General features: G+C 37.7%; 1 protein-coding gene across 1 annotated transcript; it reads right to left on the minus strand.

The window, feature by feature from the left end:
* Positions 1-7673: 7673 nt before the first annotated feature.
* LOC149814041 (uncharacterized) lies at positions 7674-17994 on the minus strand. Its single transcript, XM_089989854.1, has 11 exons — positions 17733-17994; positions 14850-14964; positions 14688-14745; positions 13848-14546; positions 13446-13706; positions 13119-13240; positions 12945-13006; positions 9947-10019; positions 8777-8870; positions 8635-8700; positions 7674-8321 (listed from the first exon to the last, which is right to left on the minus strand). Exons 1-11 carry the CDS (start codon positions 17992-17994, stop codon positions 7749-7751), a joined length of 2385 nt encoding a protein of 794 aa, XP_089845980.1. The 3' UTR covers positions 7674-7748.
* Between the last annotated feature and the right edge of the window lie 1366 nt (positions 17995-19360).

The raw sequence follows: 19360 nt of genomic DNA on the forward strand, positions 1-19360 counted from the left end.
TCCCAAGTTATCCCAGCTTTATCATCAAGCCTGAACTGTGGGGATGCTTATCAATGCAGCCCAGGTGTCACAATCGTAAAATATAACAAAAAAAACGTCGATTTTTTCAAACATGATGAAGTAAGGCTTGTCACACCTTGGCTAATAGGCGTTTGAATCGCAGACAGTGGTGGTCAGGACAGCACGGGACATCCCTGCCCACCCGGGGGGCACAGAACAGTGGCGGATGCTGTTTTCGCGTCCGCGAGATGCACCAAAATAACATATGCTTGTCCCACGTTTGCATAGGTGCACGGATGTGCATGGAGCCTGCCGTCGGGGATTCAAACGCCCCCAAAGGGCTCTGCATAGCTGGTTAAGTGGGTCAGCATTCAAGTTGAAGGATGTCACAAGTTCAATACTCGATGTGTGCACTTTTTACCTTGAGGTTAAAGCAGCACATTGTAAAATGATACATCATCAATCTCTCTCAAATCCCACCACTTTTTTTGGTGGATAGTACAAGGAAAAACTGATCCCACATTGGCTGGCATTTGGTTGATAAAATCTTTGAGGTCTCTCCTGCCCGGCGGAGGGATTTCGAGCTTGTGACATCCCTTCAACTTGGTGGCATTCACAAGTCAACAAGTCGTCCCTACCAGCTGGGCGGAACCCTCGTGAGCCAAAACCCACCACTTAAACCAGGGTTTTCCCTCAATAAATATAGAAGAAAAAGAAAAAGCAAAAGTCAAGGCATATCTTAGCATTTATGACGAGCATGTTTATAAAGCCAAACTTACGCATGTGTGAAATAAAGAGAGAGAGAGAGTCTATGATTTCTCCCTCCTCTTTCTCTGATTCTTGCTCGTCTGTTATCTTACAAACCTTTTCTTCCTTCACTACACACAGAGTACCAACATCCACTCCAGCATCTTGTGCAACAAGATCACCACCATCATCATCATTTGGTAAAGCTATATCCTCAACAAGCTTCGATGCTGTCCATGGTTGTGTCTCAAAGCATGAACCCTTTCATATTTATAAAATGCAGTGAAAAAAAATAATATGAAATAACAATACAAACATTCACAAAAAGTAACAGTTCTGGTTACTAAGAGCATTCAGAAAAAAAAGCTAGGTTGAGAGTTCGAACTCCTTTGCGATTTCAAGCATAATAGCAAAGCCTTCATCTCGCTGAAATTTCAGTCACGTGCAGTAAAGTAAACATTCTAACAGTAGTATCAAAGCAGGTTCGATAAAAACCTCTGACGGTGCCGTCGAAAAACCCTGTGTGTGCGGGCACATTGACGCAAAAATTGAATACCGATAAACGACAAAGACTCGTCATAAAAAAAAGTGTATAAACAAAGAAAAAAAAACAAAGCGAGAGGTTAGTTGTTTATTTTTTCTATTTCAAACAAATTGATAATCCAAGCATGTTCCTAATTTGCGTAAAAACAAAAAAACGAAAAACAAAACAGAAAGAGGGTTCGGCCCTCTTCGAGATTTTGTTTTCGAAAAAAAAAGAATCAACAGTTTACTTTAGAAAGGTTTTTTTCAACAAACCAGCCAGATAGTGCTCCTCTCGCTAGGAAAAATCAAACGTCGGACCGACTCTGTCCCACGCTGAAACTAAGCATGCCCAAATCGGTTTAGTGGGTTCCTCCACTCCATCGGGTCGTTGCCAAAAAACCCAAAACATCATGGATGACTGAAGAACGTCAAGCCAACGCTAGTATAGGCTGCTCCATCGGGTCATCACCGTGCAAGTCACATCCACAACAACGAGTCATCGCTAAAAAAAAAGCAAAAAGAGGAAGGAAAAGGGGTTCTTGCATACCTAGGAGTTGCCAGACAGGCCGGAGGAAGTCACCGAAGGGATCTTTGCCAAAAAATTCAGTGTTGCTCCGACGGGCAACGACGACAACCTTCTCTCTTTTTCCTTGAACATTTTTTAACGAAAAGGAACCTTAATCTTTGTTTTAACATATAAGTCTTTAAAAAAAATCATATTAAAATCTAAAATTTATTGCAAATTAAAAAAAGGGGTTACTTTTTCTTGAAAAACAGAAAACAATATCTGACTTTTTTGAAATTACAGAAAAGTGGTTTCTTTCTTTTATATTAAACTCAAATTTTTTTATAATTTTGAAAAGTCACTGATCTTTTCTTAAATTACAGAAAGAGGGTTAAACCTGTCTCTTAAACTCAAAACAAAAATTTGAGGTTTTTGTTTTTGCTTAAAAAGGCTTCTGCCTTTCTGAAAATTGCAGAAAATAGGTTAATCTCTTTTTATAAACTCAAAAAGTTGCAAAGACAAGTTTTTGTGAATTTTGTTTAACAAAACCTCTCTTAATACTATCTGAAATCACAAAAAAGTGATTTTGGTTCTTTAAAAACCACTTGCTACTTATTTTTGTCAAATAGTGTTTGAAGTTAGCATTTTTTTTTAGTTTCTTATATACTTGAAGATCGATTTGTATGATAAACTAGTTTAAAAGGATCAAAACTAGTTATATTTATAAATATTAGTTGAAATATAATTTATTAATTCTAATACTTGTTTATAATTAAGAAAATGGTAAATCGAATAGTCATGACTAAGTTGTCCAAAATCAAAAAACTCAATGGGACAAATTTTAGAATGTTGAGAAGAAAAATAGAATATCTATTGACACATGACAAGACCTTATACGTATTGAACAATGTGAAATCTTCACTAACTGATAAATCGATTGAAGAAGTGAATGAAGCTTATAACAAGTTTATTGAAGATGATCAACTTGCTCGAGTAACTCTTCTAACATTTATGCAAGATAATCTCATCCGAGTATTTAAAGATTTTGATACTGTGAAGAGAATGATAGAAGGAGTCAAGAAAAAGTATGATATGACTTCATAAACCCACATTCAACTTTTTTTAAAGCAGTACAACTCTTGCAGGATGAAAGAGTCAGACAACGTGGTCTATTATATGAATCGAATGTTGATAATGGCTAAGGACTTAGCCATAGTAGGAAATGATATTCATGAGCGCATGCAAATCCCCACCATATTAAATAGCTTTCATCTAATGTGAAAGATGATGTCGATAGTCATGAGGTTAAACCAGAAAAACCTTACTTTAACAGAACTTTCTTTGCAATTAGCTCTTGAGTAAGAGCACATGTCAAAAGACAAAAAAAAAAGAAGTTATCAATACTCAAGAATCATTCCCGACAACTTCTCACAAGTTCAAGACTAAAAGCACATTCTTCAAAAAAATTAAAAATAATAAATTCAACAAGAAGTGTCAAGTGCAAACCAAAAACTCAAAGACTGCAATCAAGGGAGCATGTTTCTCTTGTAAAAAAGTTGGGCACTTCAAAAATAATTGCCCAAATAGAACTAAGAAAGAAACTGTAGGAAAGCAAGCAAATGAAAAACGAGAATTAGTATGCACTGTATCTGAATCATTGATCGCAGATAATGATCTTCAAAGGTGGTGAATAGATTAGGGACGACGCGACATGTGTCTAAGATAAAGGAAGGAATTGCAGAAATAAAGGAGTTGAAGCATATAGATCATAAGGTGTACATGAGAAATAACACCTATAGTGATGTGGTCAGAATAAGGACTTGTAGGCTTTAGGTAAAAGGGATCAGTCTTTTACTAACAAATGTACTTTATGTATCTTCTATGAAAAAGAATCTTTTAGTAGTGTGAGATTTTGCTAAAAAGGGTTTCAAAATTCGCTTTCGGGGTAACAAGGCTACTATTGAAAAATATAGAAAAGTGAAGCTCAGAGATCGCTATGATATTGACCATGACCTTTTTTGTCTTAATGTAACTCATTCTACAAGTAATACAATGAATATTTTTGGTGATATTGATTGTTAATTTAATGTTGATGCATATTTATGACATTTAAGGTTAGGTCATGTAAATGTCAATAAAATGAAAAGAATAATTTGCATGGGATTAGTACCTTCTATTAAAAATGCAAAATTTGAAAAATGTAAACCATGCATATCAAGAAAAATGACAAGAAAATATTTTTCTAAAAGAAGTTGGTCATGTGATTTGTTAGTTCTGGTACACAAATATTTGTGGACCTTTAACCATAGAAACACATGAAAGAAAATCATATTTCATCACATATATAGATGATTAATCTAGATATGGATACATATACCTAATTTTTAAGAAATCAAAAGCTCTAAAAAAATTTAAGGTATATAAACATGAAGTTGAAGGATTACTAGGAAGAAAAATCTAAGTTATTAGATCTGATAGATGAAGTGAATATAACTCTAATGAGTTTAAGACCTTCCGCATTGATAATAATATAACTCATCATACAACGATGTCTTATACACCACAACAGAATGATGTAACAGAACAAATGAATATGACAAGATCCATGTTGGCATACGCAAATTTTTCCAAAAAATTCTGAGAAGAATAAATTTACACTGCCATGTATATCCTGAATAAGATTTCTTCTAAGGCTGTAGAGCTTACTCTCCATAAATTATGGACTGGTAGGAAGCCAGGCATGAGTCATTTACAAAAGTGAAGGTCACTTGCACATGTGTTGATTCCTAGTCAAATGAGAGATAAGTTAGATAATAAAATTATCAAATGCAACTTCTTAAGATACCCAAAGAAATCAAAGGGATATCAACTATATAATCCTGAAAAAAAATTTATGAAGAGTTAAGAGATAGAATTGTTGAAAACTTAAGAAAGCATTTTTAATCCTGAAGATAATGATGTCTTTCTGGATATCATAAATGATCCTGGAATATACATTCAAGAGTTAGAGCATAATAATTCAGTTGTGAATAATGAACAAACTTCATAACAAGTAACTAGATAGAAAAGAACAAAAACTCCTCCATCATATTTGAATGATTATTATACATTCTTGAGTGAAGAAATATGTTATTCTTTGAATTTGAATGAAACTCTTGATAACTTGAGCTTTGAAGATGCAATTGCTTTTAATGAGTATGAACGCTTGAAGGAATCAATGAAAGATGAGTTAGACTCCATACAAAAGAATAAAGTTTGAGAACTAGCTACCTTGACTAATGGATATAGGGCAATTGATAGCAAGTGAGTTCTCAAGAAAAAACTCAAGGCAAATAGATCTGTTTATTGATAGATTCAAGGCAAGATTAGTAGCAAAAATTGATATTCAACGAGAAGTGATTGATTATGAAGAAACATACTCTCATATAGCCAAATTGGCATCTATTCACATTTTTTTGGCATTGATAACTTATTTTGATATTGACCTATATCAAATGGATGTGAAAATTTTCTTATTAAATGGTGAATTAAATAAAATTATTTTCATGCAACAACTAGAATGTTTTAAAATTAAAGGTCACGAAGATAAATTATATAAGTTAAACAAATCCTTGTATGAACTTAAGTCATCACCAAGACAGCGATATTTGACTTTTCATGATGCTATAACCAAATTGGGTTATGAGGCAAATAGTTTAGATCATTGTGTATATGCCAAGAATAGTGGGGGTAAGTTTACTGTGTTATTCTTATGTGTTGATGATATATTAATTACAAGAAATTACGTAGACATGATAAATATGACTAAATCATGGTTAAGTTCTCGATTTGAAATGAAGGATATAGGTGAAGCTTTATATATGCGTGAAATTAAAATCCACAGAGATAAAAAATCGAGATTGTTATATCTGAGTCAAGAAAAATATATTTACCACATTCTAAAAAAAATTAGAATAGAAAGTACCAAGGCAAAAAGTACCCCTGTAGTAAAATGCCAAAAGCTAAGAAAGAATGACTGTCCAAATGATGATCAAGAAAAGTTGAATGTTCCCTATGCTCAAGCAATTGAAAGCCTAATGTATGCAATGCTTTATACTAGACTTGACTTAAGTTTTGTTGTAAGTCTAGTAAGTAGATATCAAAGTAATCCTGAGCTCTCTCACAGGGAAGCAATGAAGAGTTTTGATATCTAAAGAAAACTAAGGAACTTAAGTTATGCTATCAGTCAGATAGTTTAAAGCTTTTAGGCTACTTAGATGTTGACTTTGCTAATGATAGAGACAAAGCAAAGTCCACCTCTAATTATGTATTTATGTTAGGAGGTGGTGCAATTTCATGGTCATGAAAAAAAAAAGTAAGTAGCACAACATACTCAGGAAGCTGAGTATATTTCCTTTAACATGACAATCACATTTCGAGTGTAGATAAATCATTTCTTAAATGAGTTGAAATTTGATATTCCAAAAAATCCAGTTCAACTATATTGTGACAATAAAGTTGGTATAAGATTAAAAAAAACAAGAGTTGATAACTCTAAAAGTAAGCATATTGAAGTTAAATGTCAATATATTTATGAAAAATAAAATAACAGTGGACTATGTTCTTTCAAGTGACATGGTAGCAGACCTTCTAACCAAGGCAATCATTGAAGATGTTTTCACTAGACATATAAGTCAAACGAGACTCAAATATGTCTAAGTGGTAAATGAATAAAGATTACTCAGAAAGTATGTATGCAAGGTTTTGGTTAAGAACAAACATATAAACACAATGAGAGTAAAGATTACTCATTAAGTGTGTATACAAGGTTTCAATTGAGAACAAGCATATAAACACAATGAGAGTAAAGATTACTCAAAAAATGTGCAATCAAGATTCCAGTTGAGAACAAATATATAAAAACATTAAGTAAAGATTACTCAAGAAGTGTGTATGCAAGGTTTCGATTGAAAATAAGCATATAAACACAAGGTGAGTAAAGATTACTCGAAAAATGTGTATGCAAGATTCCAGTTGAAAACAAGCATATAAACATATGAAGTCCCTTATGACCAAGTGGGAGATGTAAGGTCGTATGACCATAAGTGACTCTTGGAGGTCATTCCAACGGTAACAATACAAGAGACACGTCTCTTGAGGGATGAATAGATTTCTCTCAAAGTTGTGTGCCAAAGCTTGAACCATTTCATGTCTATAAATGCAATGAAAAAAGAGTATGAAAAAACAATACAAACATTCACAAAAAGTAACACTAAGAGCATTCAGAGAAAAAGGATTGAGAGTTCAGACTCCCAGACGATTTTAAGCGTAACAGCGAAGTCTTCATCCCGCTGAAATTCCAGTCCCATGCAATAAAAATTCCACCAATTTTCACGTCCGCAGAATGCACCAAAATAACATATGCTTGTCCCACGTTTGCATAGGTGCACAGATGTTCATGGAGCCTGCGGTCGGGGATTCAAATACCCCTAAGGGCTCTGCATAGCTGGTTAAGTGGGTCAGCATTCAAGTTGAAGGATGTCACAAGTTCAATACTCGATGTGTGCACTTTTTACCTTGAGGTTAAAGCAGCACATTGTAAAATGATACATCATCAATCTCTCTCAAATCCCGCCACTTTTTTTGTGAATAGTACAAGGAAAAACGGATCGCACATTGGCTGGCATTTTGTTGGTAAAATCCTTGAGGTCTCTCCTGCCAGGCGGAGAGTACACCTTTGGATGCCACCCATGGATTTCGAGCTTGTGACATCCCTTCAACTTGGTGGCATTCACAAGTCAACAAGTCGTCCCTACCAGCTGGGCGGAACCCTCGTGAGCCAAATCCCACCACTTAAACCAGGGTTTTCCCTCAATAAATATCAAAAAAGAAAAAAGAGGAAAAGGCATGGCATATCTTAGCAGTTATGACGAGCATGTGTATAAAGCCAATCCTACGCATGTGTGAAATAAACAGAGAGAGATAGAGAGAGCTAGTCTACGATTTCTCCCTCCTCTTCCTCTGATTCTTGTTCGTCTGGGATCTTACAAACCTTTTCTTCCTTCACTACACACACAGTACCATCATCCACTCCAGCATCTTGTGCACCAAGATCACCACCATCATCATCATTTGGTAAAGCTATCTCCTCAACAAGCTTCTGGCTGCTGTCCATAGAATCTCTTGCAGTAGACAAAGGGAAACGCAGAGGCTTCTCTGGCCACTGCTCAAAGAAAGAGTTCATTGTCATGAACCTGAACACCTGCAACAAACGAGACGTGTCTCTTTCTACATCTGCACTCAATAACTTTTGCAGAAGCGTCGGCTCTCTATTGTTCAAAACTGACCGTGGGGATTCTTTATTCCCGAACCTTTCAACTTGAGTATGTTTGCCATTTCCACATAACTTGTCATTCCCACTATACTTGGCTTTGAATGAACCTCTACCAAATTTATGCTTATGCCTCATTGCGCCATTTTTCTGAGAATCAGATAAATATCCCGCAGGTACCTCAGCCACTTCGACACCCAATTCTGCCTGTTTGGCTAGGATCTCCTTGAGTTGCTGAAAGCAGAAATAGAAGTGTCAATGACTCATGAAATCAGGAGAGAAAGGAGATGCATGCACCTATATACATATATATCACATTCAGGCCAACATAGAGTTGGTCAGAAGGACATTTTCACTTTTGCAAAGTTCTCTGACCTTCAAAGCTTTTAAAACAGAGATCCTACAGTTTTTCGACCAACAGAAAATATGTGCATCTATACCGATCTGTTGGTGTGTAAAGGGTGACCAAAGCTCGTTAGAAAGACGCAATGTGCCAAAGAAAGAGACTTCATATCAAATTCTGTAACAAAAAGTAAAAGTGATGTGCCTGGCGTCGTATCTTGGTATTTGCATCATCAAGCTCACCACCTTTCTGCATCTCAGACATCTTTGCCTGTTAAGAAAAATGTAAGAATGGTTACCTTTCAGATGAAAAAAAAATAAAAACTTAATAATGAGATCTGCCTGACCTTTTTCTCAATCTTCAAATTGGTTGGATAGTTCTTTCTCCGCTCTTCACGCCATTGAAGAATTTCTTCCTCTGTGTATGTCAAATGGATAGATCTTCACAAAGAAAAAAAACATTAAAGAATATATGAGAAAAAGAACTCAATTAATATGATCAAACATACAGCATTAGTGTTTCTAGCTAATATTCAGATGGAAATGAAAACTTTTTGTAGATAAGATGGATCAGACCTACTGCATAGCATGTTTCCCATATTTTTTTCTGGCCTTAACAACAATATTGAGATTGGCTTATATGCAGAATGTTGAAGATTGAAAATGTTAAAAGGTTTTTTATACAATGTCTCTCCCTGCAATTGCACCATCAAGCATTACAGATTCATCATCGTGAAACCTTAACTACATGCAGCCAGCTTTATGAGACTTATTTCTTCATTCCTTCCTATCTAACAATATGACTTAAATCCATCCAACACCTTTCATCATATGCCTCCTCACAGCTCCCTCCAAGTCTTCATTGGTCTCCCTATTTTCTTAGTTCCTTCAACTTTCATCTCATCAACCTTTTTTATCCGTGTTGTGGCAGGTATTCATGTAATATGCCCAAATAATTCTAAACGACACTCTTTTTTCATTATCACCATTTCTCTGTGTTTTCTGACATACGCTCCTTAATTAGAAATTCAATGACAATAAAAAATGCCTCAAGATGAAGCAGAAAGAGCATATGCATGCTGGATATTCTTTTAAGAATGCAGGACATTTTCAATATTCAAAGATAAGATGCTGCAATTATGGAAACAAGCCACCTAATTTTTAAGGAATTTGCCACAAAGAATTTCACCTAGGATGATAATTTGCAAAGAATTTGCAATTCAACAGGAAGACTGGAAAATTGTCATCTTTCCTATTTCTCTGTATGTTCAAGGAAAACTTCAAGAAGAACATAACCATGAATTGGACTCTTAAGTAACAATCTGGCAAAATATGATATCATTATCAAGTAAGACTCTGGTACAATATATTCATTTTTAGACTAGAATATGCAATGACCTTCAGGGAGGGACATACATAGGATAATGGAATATTGAAGGACAAATAAGAACAGCAACCACTGAGGCAAACTCAATTAAAATGGATGAAAAGGAAGATGAACCAGTAAAAATTGCAACCTTTTACGCTTTTGATTTTCTTGGTCTTTAGAATTTAAAAATGTGTTGTTTCTGGGGCCTTTCTTGTTTTGACCTGACACCAGAAAATCAAGGCACAGACAAAATAATTAGATACATACATATTTGAGACAAAAATGTGTCTCCCACTGCTGAACAACAAAAAACATGACTCTCCACTAATCACTAATCTAAGAACCCGAAACTTCAGCAATCAAAGGAATGCAGATTTTGTCTTTTCTATTTATGCATGATGACCTGCTCTTGGTGTAAGTTCAACATGCAAATGGTCAAATTATTCACATAAGAAACTTCATACACAACAAACCATGCAGAAGTAGCAGACAGAGGCTCCACACGTAAAATAGTGAGGAAATTACATATTAACAAGGAAAAGAAAGGAATCATCATGATATTTTGAAAATATTCCTGCATCAAGAAAATCTTATCTTCTTATTTTTCATATTTAGAATATCCATCTTTCTCATTCTTAGTTTTTGAAATTTAAAAAATATATATATATAACTTTTCTTTACATTTTAGCAAGAAAAATAATACTAGAGCCTATTATTCTGCTTATATTTTCATTATTTTTACCAAGATTTTCACAAGAAAATCAACTTTTTTAAGAAGCTCCTGTGAAGAACCCTTCACAAAATAGACAAGACTGGTCCTGATGGCCATGTGTTGTATTCATTTCATACACTCGTGAACAGCTTTGCTTGAATAGGGAAATCTTTCAAAAGAAACTCAAGTATCAGTAAAACCCAAGTACAAAAGCAGTCAAAGGAGGTAATGACAAGTCATTGTTGCCAAGAAAGCATCCATCAACATTCCTGGCATAAAGATTAGGTAGGGCTTTTTGCAAGTAGATGTTAAAATATATGGTTATCATATATATATATATATATATAATGTTTTTGTAATATATATCTATACATATATATTTTTATTTATGTCTTTTGTAATTGCCACTAGGGGCAATTTAGCATTTTTGTTCCTATGTAAATAGTACTTTGGTGCCTCTATATAAGAATAAGGGTGATATACAAGATTGCACAAACTATCGTGGTATAAAACTCATGAGTCATACTATGAAACTTTGGGAGAGGGTGATTGAGTCTAGGTTGAGGAAGGTTGTCATGATATCGGAGAATCAATTTGGTTTTATGCCTGAAAGATCAACTATGGAAGCTATACATCTTCTTAGACAACTTATTGAGAAAAATAGAGAGAGGAACAAAGATTTGCAAATGGTTTTTATTGATTTGGTTTTTATTGATTTGGAGAAGGCATACGATAGAGTACCTAGGGACGTTCTCTGGTGGACAATGATGAAGAAAGATGTTTCTCTCAAGTACATTAGTATAATTAAAGATATGTATGAAGGAGTAGTAACCAATGTCCGCACTTGTGGAGGGGTAACAACCAATTTTCCTATAACGGTTGGGTTACATCAAAGATCTGCTTTAAGCCCTTTCCTATTTGCTATAGTGATGGATGAGCTTACGAGATCAATTCAAGAAAATGTGCCGTGGTGTATGTTATTTGCTGATGATATTGTTTTGATTGATGAGTCTAGAGCTGGGGTTAATGCTAAGTTAGAATTATGGAGACAGACATTAGAAGCAAGAGGTTTTAAGTTGAGTAAGAGTAAGACAAAACATATGGAATGTCGGTTTAGTAAGCAACGAAATAGTGATGGGAGTGTAGTGAAGCTTGGTGAGCAAGAAAAACTGGTGGATGATTGTTTCAAATATTTGGGATCTATCATTCAAAAGTATGGAGAAATTGATGGAGATGTAAATCATACGATAAAGGTTGGGTGGATGAAATGGAAAAGTGCAACTGGAGTGTTGTGCGATCGTAGAATGCCATTGCGGTTGAAGGGAAAGTTTTATAGGATGACTATTAGGCCCGCTTTACTGTATGGTACGGAATGTTTGGCTGCCAAGAGACATCATATTCAAAAAATGAGTGTAGCTGATATGCGTATACTTAGATGGATATGTGAAAATACAATAAAAAATAAGATTCGAAACGAGGAGATACGTAAGAAGGTAGGCGTTGCACCCATTGAAAATAAGATGAGAGAGAATCGTTTACGGTGGTTTGGGCATATTCGGCGAAGGCCTAATGATGCTCCAGTTAGAAGGATGGAGAAATGGGAAAATATATTAGTTAAAAGAGGTGCCTAGGAAGACATGGATGGAGATAATAGGAAAGGATATGAATGCTTTGAACCTCACCGAGGACATGACATTGGATTGAAATGATTGGAGGAGAAGGATTCATGTGGAAGACCCAGAATGATTTTCTTTTTTGGTTTATATCGCCGACCCTAATTTTTTTGGGATGAAGGCGTAGTTGTTGTTGTTGTTGTTCCTATGTAAATAGACGTGTACACTAGAGACATTTTTGTCTTTTATTTATTCTTTCTTTCCTTTTTCTTTTTTTCATTTGATTAAGGGTAAAATGGTCCATTCCTTAGAGTCGTTGGGACCCTCCCCAATGATAATAAATATGACCATTGGGGAGCTCCCAACGACCCCCCGCCCCCCCTTGGTCCCATAATTAAGTTGTATAAATAGGGACCTTTGCCTCCCTCATTCTTAATGCATCTCAAAGCATTTCAATATATTGTTTTTTATATTTTAAGTTCTCTCTCTCACATACACACATTGTGTGCGTTTGGTGTCTAACCCTTTGTGGCTTATTGTATTTTGCCCATTAGTGGCTTCTTGTTTATGTGCTTGTGCATTCTTTGTAGTCACTTTGTGACATTGTTCTTGGCACTAGTGTTTCATTACAGTAGAGGCCTCAAGAATGCCTCCATGTCCACTTGTCCATACTTAAACATTTATCTGATAGATCCTCTTCACATATAAAATAAGTGAATTTGTAGTCACAAGATGAAAAAAGAAAAAAAGGTATTTCATCGTCTAGGTTTCCAGAAAGAATTAGGATACAATTTTTTCCACATGAAATTCTCTCCTGTTACCGGTATTATTGATGAATTTGTCCTTTCTCTGTCCCAGGTGATTGAAAGAAGTCTTCTGAAATCTGGAAACAGCAAGCACAAATTAAAACATAGACATATATATATATATATATATATATATATATATATATATATTAACAAAGAAAAAAAAAACTGAACTTGTGAACATTGTACCTTGAATTCTTTGATTCTTTTCCCCATGAACCATGATGTCCTCTTCCTGAACTAATGTTGCTGGTCTTTGACTGAACCACTTGAGAATAAGTATTTATAGTGTCACTCTCATTGGTTTTAATCTGCAATAATGGTAGCTCCAAACTATAAATGACAAGCCAATATGACATCAGGGGCATTGAAAGATTTTTTTTCAAGTATTAGAATTTAGAAAAAACCATGCCTAAGGAGCAACATGCTTCTCTTTACACATTCAAATTCACAAAAGTACAGCGCGTACATCCATATGATCAAACAGAAGGTTTGAGAAGCAAAATGATGTTTCACCTCTAACTGTTGTGAGCCTAGATTCCCTGTATTATTCTGTTGCATAACTTGTGGAGCTTGATCGTGCAGAGGTAACGTCCCACAATTTAACTTCGGCGCAGCAGCAGGCGGAAAATGACCACCATTTTGATTCATCATAGGGACAAGAGGAGTTTGAGGATTTCCAATGCTCATATGAGCATTATTAGCAACAAAATTGGAATTTTGAAAAGCCGCAGGATCCGCAGGTCCATTTGGACAGCAGGCCTGACCATGAAATGTCTGTGGAAGCATTGTATGTGTAGAATTCTGATGAGTTTTTATAAATAATATTAATAATAATAATAATAATAGTAATTCATGCAGAAAATAAGGCGAAGATGATATTTAAAAGGAAAACCAAAGCCGGGATACGACATTTACCTGTTGAAGACCGTTTAGCGCGCAACTCGGTTGATTCTGATGCATCCCAGAAGGCACTTGATCATGTTGAGGCAAGCTCCCCACAGGTACTTGATGAGCAACAAGGGGTGAAAGTTGCATCATATTTTGATTCAGTAATTGGGCAATAAGATTGCATTGATTCTGTATGTTTTCCTGTATTTGTGCGCTATTGGATGCAACTGCAGCATTAGAATGCACAGTAGGATTACCACAACCCATTTGAGGATTCTCAACGAAGAATCTGGCGTTCTGAAGACCAGATGGCTGAGCTAGTTGATTGGGCCAGCAGGAATGACCATGAACCATATGTGGTTGCATCATAGAAGAAGCAAAGGAAGGAACATTCGCGCGTTCATTACAACGCAAGGTACCTTGAGATTGATTCAAACACTGTTGTTGGTTCTGAGGATTGAATTGAAAACCCAGTGCCTGAAAACCTAATGGATTCATACTCTGCATACTCATATTACGACTATCAAACGCCATTGCCGGCACCGCGAATTGGTTGCCCGGGATTTGCGGTTGCGGGGCGACCGATCGAACATTTTGGGCAATCAATGGATGGTTGTATGCAGGAAACTGGTAGTGAGGCAGCTGATGGGCGAAACTGCTGCCCAAATTAGAGAAATTCTGAGCACCAAGCTGAGGGTTTACACCAGGAAAAGAGTTCATCATTCCCTGCCCGCCATGAAACAATCGGAATCAAAACACAAGTTTTATCATGAAGAAAAGCTACAAACGAAAGCATAAAACACGCAACAAAGCAAGGCAAGAAGATGAAAAAACGAGAAAGAAGAAGATGGTGAAGAAGAAATATACCTGGTTTTGATCATGATTGCCGAAAGGTGGAGGTAAAACCGGGAACATTTTGTTGTTCCTACACACACACACAGAGCTTAACTGGGAAGAAAAATAAGAAGAAGCAGAAGAGTAACAGAAAACCAGGGAGTAGCAGGTTCGAGAAGTTTCTAGAAACTAAACCTTCTCAGAGCATATGACAGTACGGGAGGAGGAGAGTCCTCCAGCCGAAGAGGGAGGGACGCCGCTGATTCAGGAAGCAGCCGCAGCGCATGCTGTGCGAAACGAGGAAGACGACCTATCCACCAAGCGTATGTTCCGATCAAAACCGAATCATGGATCCGGTCTTCATGGACCGGTTTTTGTAGATCCGGTGAATGAGCGTTAGATCCATAGCCCGGATCCAGGCTAAAAGAGCGAACCTGCTGTCCAGGGTCCTACGAGGGCACCGACAGGAAGTAGACTGAGGGCCTTGAGGCATTATCCACGTTGTGCTGGGAGGATCCGATCCGTGCACCAGCTTGCAGACCCAGATCAACAATTCCTTGACGCTAGGGCCTAGGGGTGTCAATAGGGCGGATCTGGTTCTGACCTAGGTGGGTTCAAACCGGAATCTGACTTTGAGGTGCGAGTACTGGGCCCACACCTGGGTCTGATCGGGTCCATCATAAGAAAAACCATACCTGGGTACTATAAAAATTACATGAACCAGGTCCTGCCTATACCCTATAAAATAATATTTTCTATTTCTTTTGCATTGAAAAATCTCGAATCTTAATCAGAACTTGGGTCTGGGCCAGGTCTGGTATGCAATTTCACAAACCACACCCGGATTCATATACTAATCAGAACCGACCCAAATTCTAATCAAACCTTTTTATTTGTTGGGTTTGGTATGGTCTGGTCTGGTCTGGTCCAGGGCAAACCTGACCCATTGACACCCCTACTTGGCGCCGTATAAACATGCTCCTGGGTCCGCAGCACTTCTGAATCCCATTTTCAATGTCCCTCACGCTTCACATGATCAGCCCGTGCCCTAGTCAGTTCGAAGTCCTTACACTTGATCATATTTCAGCATCTTTCTCTGGTTAAAATTCATAGGTTCAAGCGTTATTTGATCGATTTGACCACACAGATGTCAGCTGTGTTCCACATGGTTCATTTTGCACGTTTGATTGAGGGTGTCAACAGGTTGGATCTGGCTCGGACCCAGGTGGGTTCAAAACTGGATCTTACTAAAAGAGCAGGTATTCAGTCTAGAACTGGATCTTATCGGGTCTATCATATGTAAAACCATACTTGGACCCTATAAGAATTTTGGGATGAAAATGGTTCAGATATTAGATCACAAAATACATTGGGTAGTCAAATCGGACCGGATCCAAAACAGCCAAAATTTGCAAAAGTGCCTTCCTGAATCCCACTCGTTTGCAACCCTATAAGAATTACATGAACCAGATACCCAGTAAAATACTATTTTTTTACTTTTTTTACATTGAAAAATCACATATCCTAACCGAAGCTCGGGTGTGGCAAGAGTCTGATCTGCAATTCTACAAACCATACCCAGCTCCATATTTTTATCAGATCCTTTTAAGTCCGACCAGATGCTAATCGGACCTCATTCATTATCACCAAACCCTGACCCTATACTGTTCGGTACGTCAAACCCAACACATTGACACCCCCTACTTCTGATCGAATGGTTTTAAGATAAAAACATGATTTTTCACTTGAATGAAATTTTGACATATTGTGGACTGTTGAATTTTAAAGTTTTTTATTTTGACATATTGTGGACTGTTGAATTTTAAAGTTAAAAAAAAAAAAAACTGCTTATTCAACACCGTTGATCCAAAACATGTTTTTGACTAAACAAGCCACATAACATCATACCAAAGTGTTCCTGATAGAGGAAACATGGAAAATGGGTAGAAATGAGTTTTGTAGAACTTTTTTCACATTTCTGAACGGTCTATGTGTTTGGCATGATCTATTTGCTAGGAATAGACACTTAGATAATGTTTTTCAAAATGAGAAAAATGATAGTTTGGGCCTCAAAATTTTACGAAGATGTTGGGCAACTGATTTTTCAACCCTTATAAAAACCTACCCACGTGTAGAACTTAAGTGATTCAAGAGCCTGCTGGACATTTCATGTTTGGGTCCAACCCACAAGGCGACCCTGTTTGACACTATAGATAGAGTTAGTAGGCTCTTAACGAGAATTAGTGGTGTGGTGGGGGTGGGGGGGGGGGTTTACGTGAATTGGAAAAGTTTACATTTTGTAGCCATTCTAGAAGGGAAGGCTTAGCAGGCTAGGCTGTAGGATGAGAACAGCCAACAGCCTCAAAGATAGCCTGTTGCCCACGTTCTTGAAATTCCTGTTTGGGTTCAGGCACTTGATGGCCTGAGCTCATGGTGGGCATCGATAGGCTGAGGAGAACGTCGAGCACCCGTACATCGCATCAAACATGATGTCTACCGATATGTGTGTATTTTTTGCATTCCAGTTTCATTTGTGCGAATATGACAACATTGGGTTAATGGGCCCACGCATTGTGCACTCTGCTGCGCATGTGGGTGTATCAGGAGCATTTGGTTTATGCCCGCTGATGTTGATGTATCCTGTTATCGTTGTTGACGCAGACTCAAGCCTGTTGTCGCGTTTCGGCACCGCTGATGGTAATGGTCACCAATGCGAGTAACGGCAGGTAGTAGGGATCGGGGTCGACATGCTTGAAAGTCCAGCTGCTACCAGTGACCAGCGGTCTTGTTGGACGCGGGCCAGCGTTTTGCGTTATGTTCTCCCCTGCTTCTATGAATTTTCTGAATAGCGGGGGCGATTCTAACTCCCCTTTTGTAGAAATCGGCGTTCGATGGGGAAGGAAGGGGGAGCCTGAAGCCAAACGCCGCCACCATCACCGATGGGCTTCATCGAAGTCGTCCTCTACATTAAGAGGGTGGCGGCTCCGTACTTGATCGACCATTTTCCTCTGTCGGTAAGGAAAGTGTCAGGCTTTCGGTTTCTGAGAAAACCCCACTTTCTTAGACACCAAAAGGCACCTTCTCTTCCGTCGGGAGGTAGGTTGGCGGTGGTTGACGGCAATCGTCGTCGCCATCGACCGACCATCGCTGCCTTAGTCAGCGACCGACAAACTCTGACATTTCCTGCCGGTGGCATTTCATCGGGGGAGGTGAGGGGCCGAAGATAGTCGGCTGCCTCGCCGGCGCCGTTGGCTGCTTTGAGCCCTCGCCGAACCGTCGTCCTGGCCGAAACCCCAAATCCCTTGTTGGATGGGTTTTCTTTCATAGGGATTTCCGCCATGAGTCCATCGCAAGACAGGCCGGGATAGGATCCCTGTCACCGGCGACCTTGTTGTTTGGTCGCTGGTGGAGACAGCCAACCCCGACGACAGATTTGTATTAAAAAAAAGGAGAAAACCTTTTACCTTTCTTTTTACATCCGTTGAGTTATCGTCGGGGATGTCGCCGGGTAATGGGGGACTTCTGTCGTCGGGCATCGCCGTTTCATCGGCGATTTTCCATTTAAGAGGGGAAATGACATTTGCCCTTTAGGTTTATGAGAAATCAGTTTCTCAGAAGCCGAAAGCCCCCTTTTAATGGACTTTTGTTTTGGTAACCAGGCCCGGACCGAGTATTCTGACCCGGTGGCAAGCCCGATCCAGACCCATTTTGGATGGATCGGGTCTGTTGGTATATCAGGTAGGTTCTGACTTAGGATCGGACCTAGACCCATTAGAGTTCTGGGTTTGGGTTTGATCCAGAGAGTCTGGATCTTGTATGGATCAGGTTTGACACATATCCAATTTGGACCGTCAGACCCGGATCCTGTTTGAACCAGGTCAAACCCAGGTCCTGTATAGATCAAGTATGCCCCAGGTCCTGTTTGGACTGGATCTGCCCCAGATCCTGTTCGGACTGGGTCCAGGTTTAGTCCAAATCTGGTTTCCTAGATCTGACCTGGTTCCTGTTATGGAACGGACCTGGATCTAGCATGGGACCAGTCTTTGGATAATAGCTCAGATCTAATCTGGGTTTCAGTTATGATCCGGATCTAAATCCGAATAAAATTGGATAAGATCCGTAATAGGGTCCAGGCACTATTTTCACCAGAACCGGCTTTTTAACCGATACAACACATTCTGGAACAGGTTCAGAGCTATTTTTTACCAGTTACTATCAAATTTTCACCGATTTCAAGATGTAGAAATCTAATTTTCATGAATTCATATAAAAATACGTATTTTCTCATTCTATTATAGGGTTTTATGAGCTTTTATTCATATTTTATACTGATTCATTAAGTTCAGAACCGGTTCAAACCCTTAGATGACCAGTTCAAGGCCATTTCAGACCAATTTAGGGTATTTTTACACCGGTTCTAGCTTGAGGACCATGGGTTTTACCCATATGAGCATGTTTTTATTATTTTTCATGCTTTCTAAGTATTTATTATTAAGAAAGCATGACTTATGCATACTAATTCATGTGTTTTATGTTGGTTAAGTTATGCATAATATTTTTAAGCTTGATTATGACTAAATTCATGATATTTTTTATATGTTATGATAAAAAATTAGTTTATGTATATATGTTAAAGCCTAAACTTTAATTTTGATAATATAATATATATTTTGTCATGAATATACATGCATTAACATGTGCACATG

This window comes from Nuphar pumila, chromosome 15 (genome assembly GCF_984573655.1).
Source record: "Nuphar pumila chromosome 15, dmNupPumi1.hap1.1, whole genome shotgun sequence".
In the NCBI taxonomy this organism is placed as follows: Eukaryota; Viridiplantae; Streptophyta; class Magnoliopsida; order Nymphaeales; family Nymphaeaceae; genus Nuphar; species Nuphar pumila.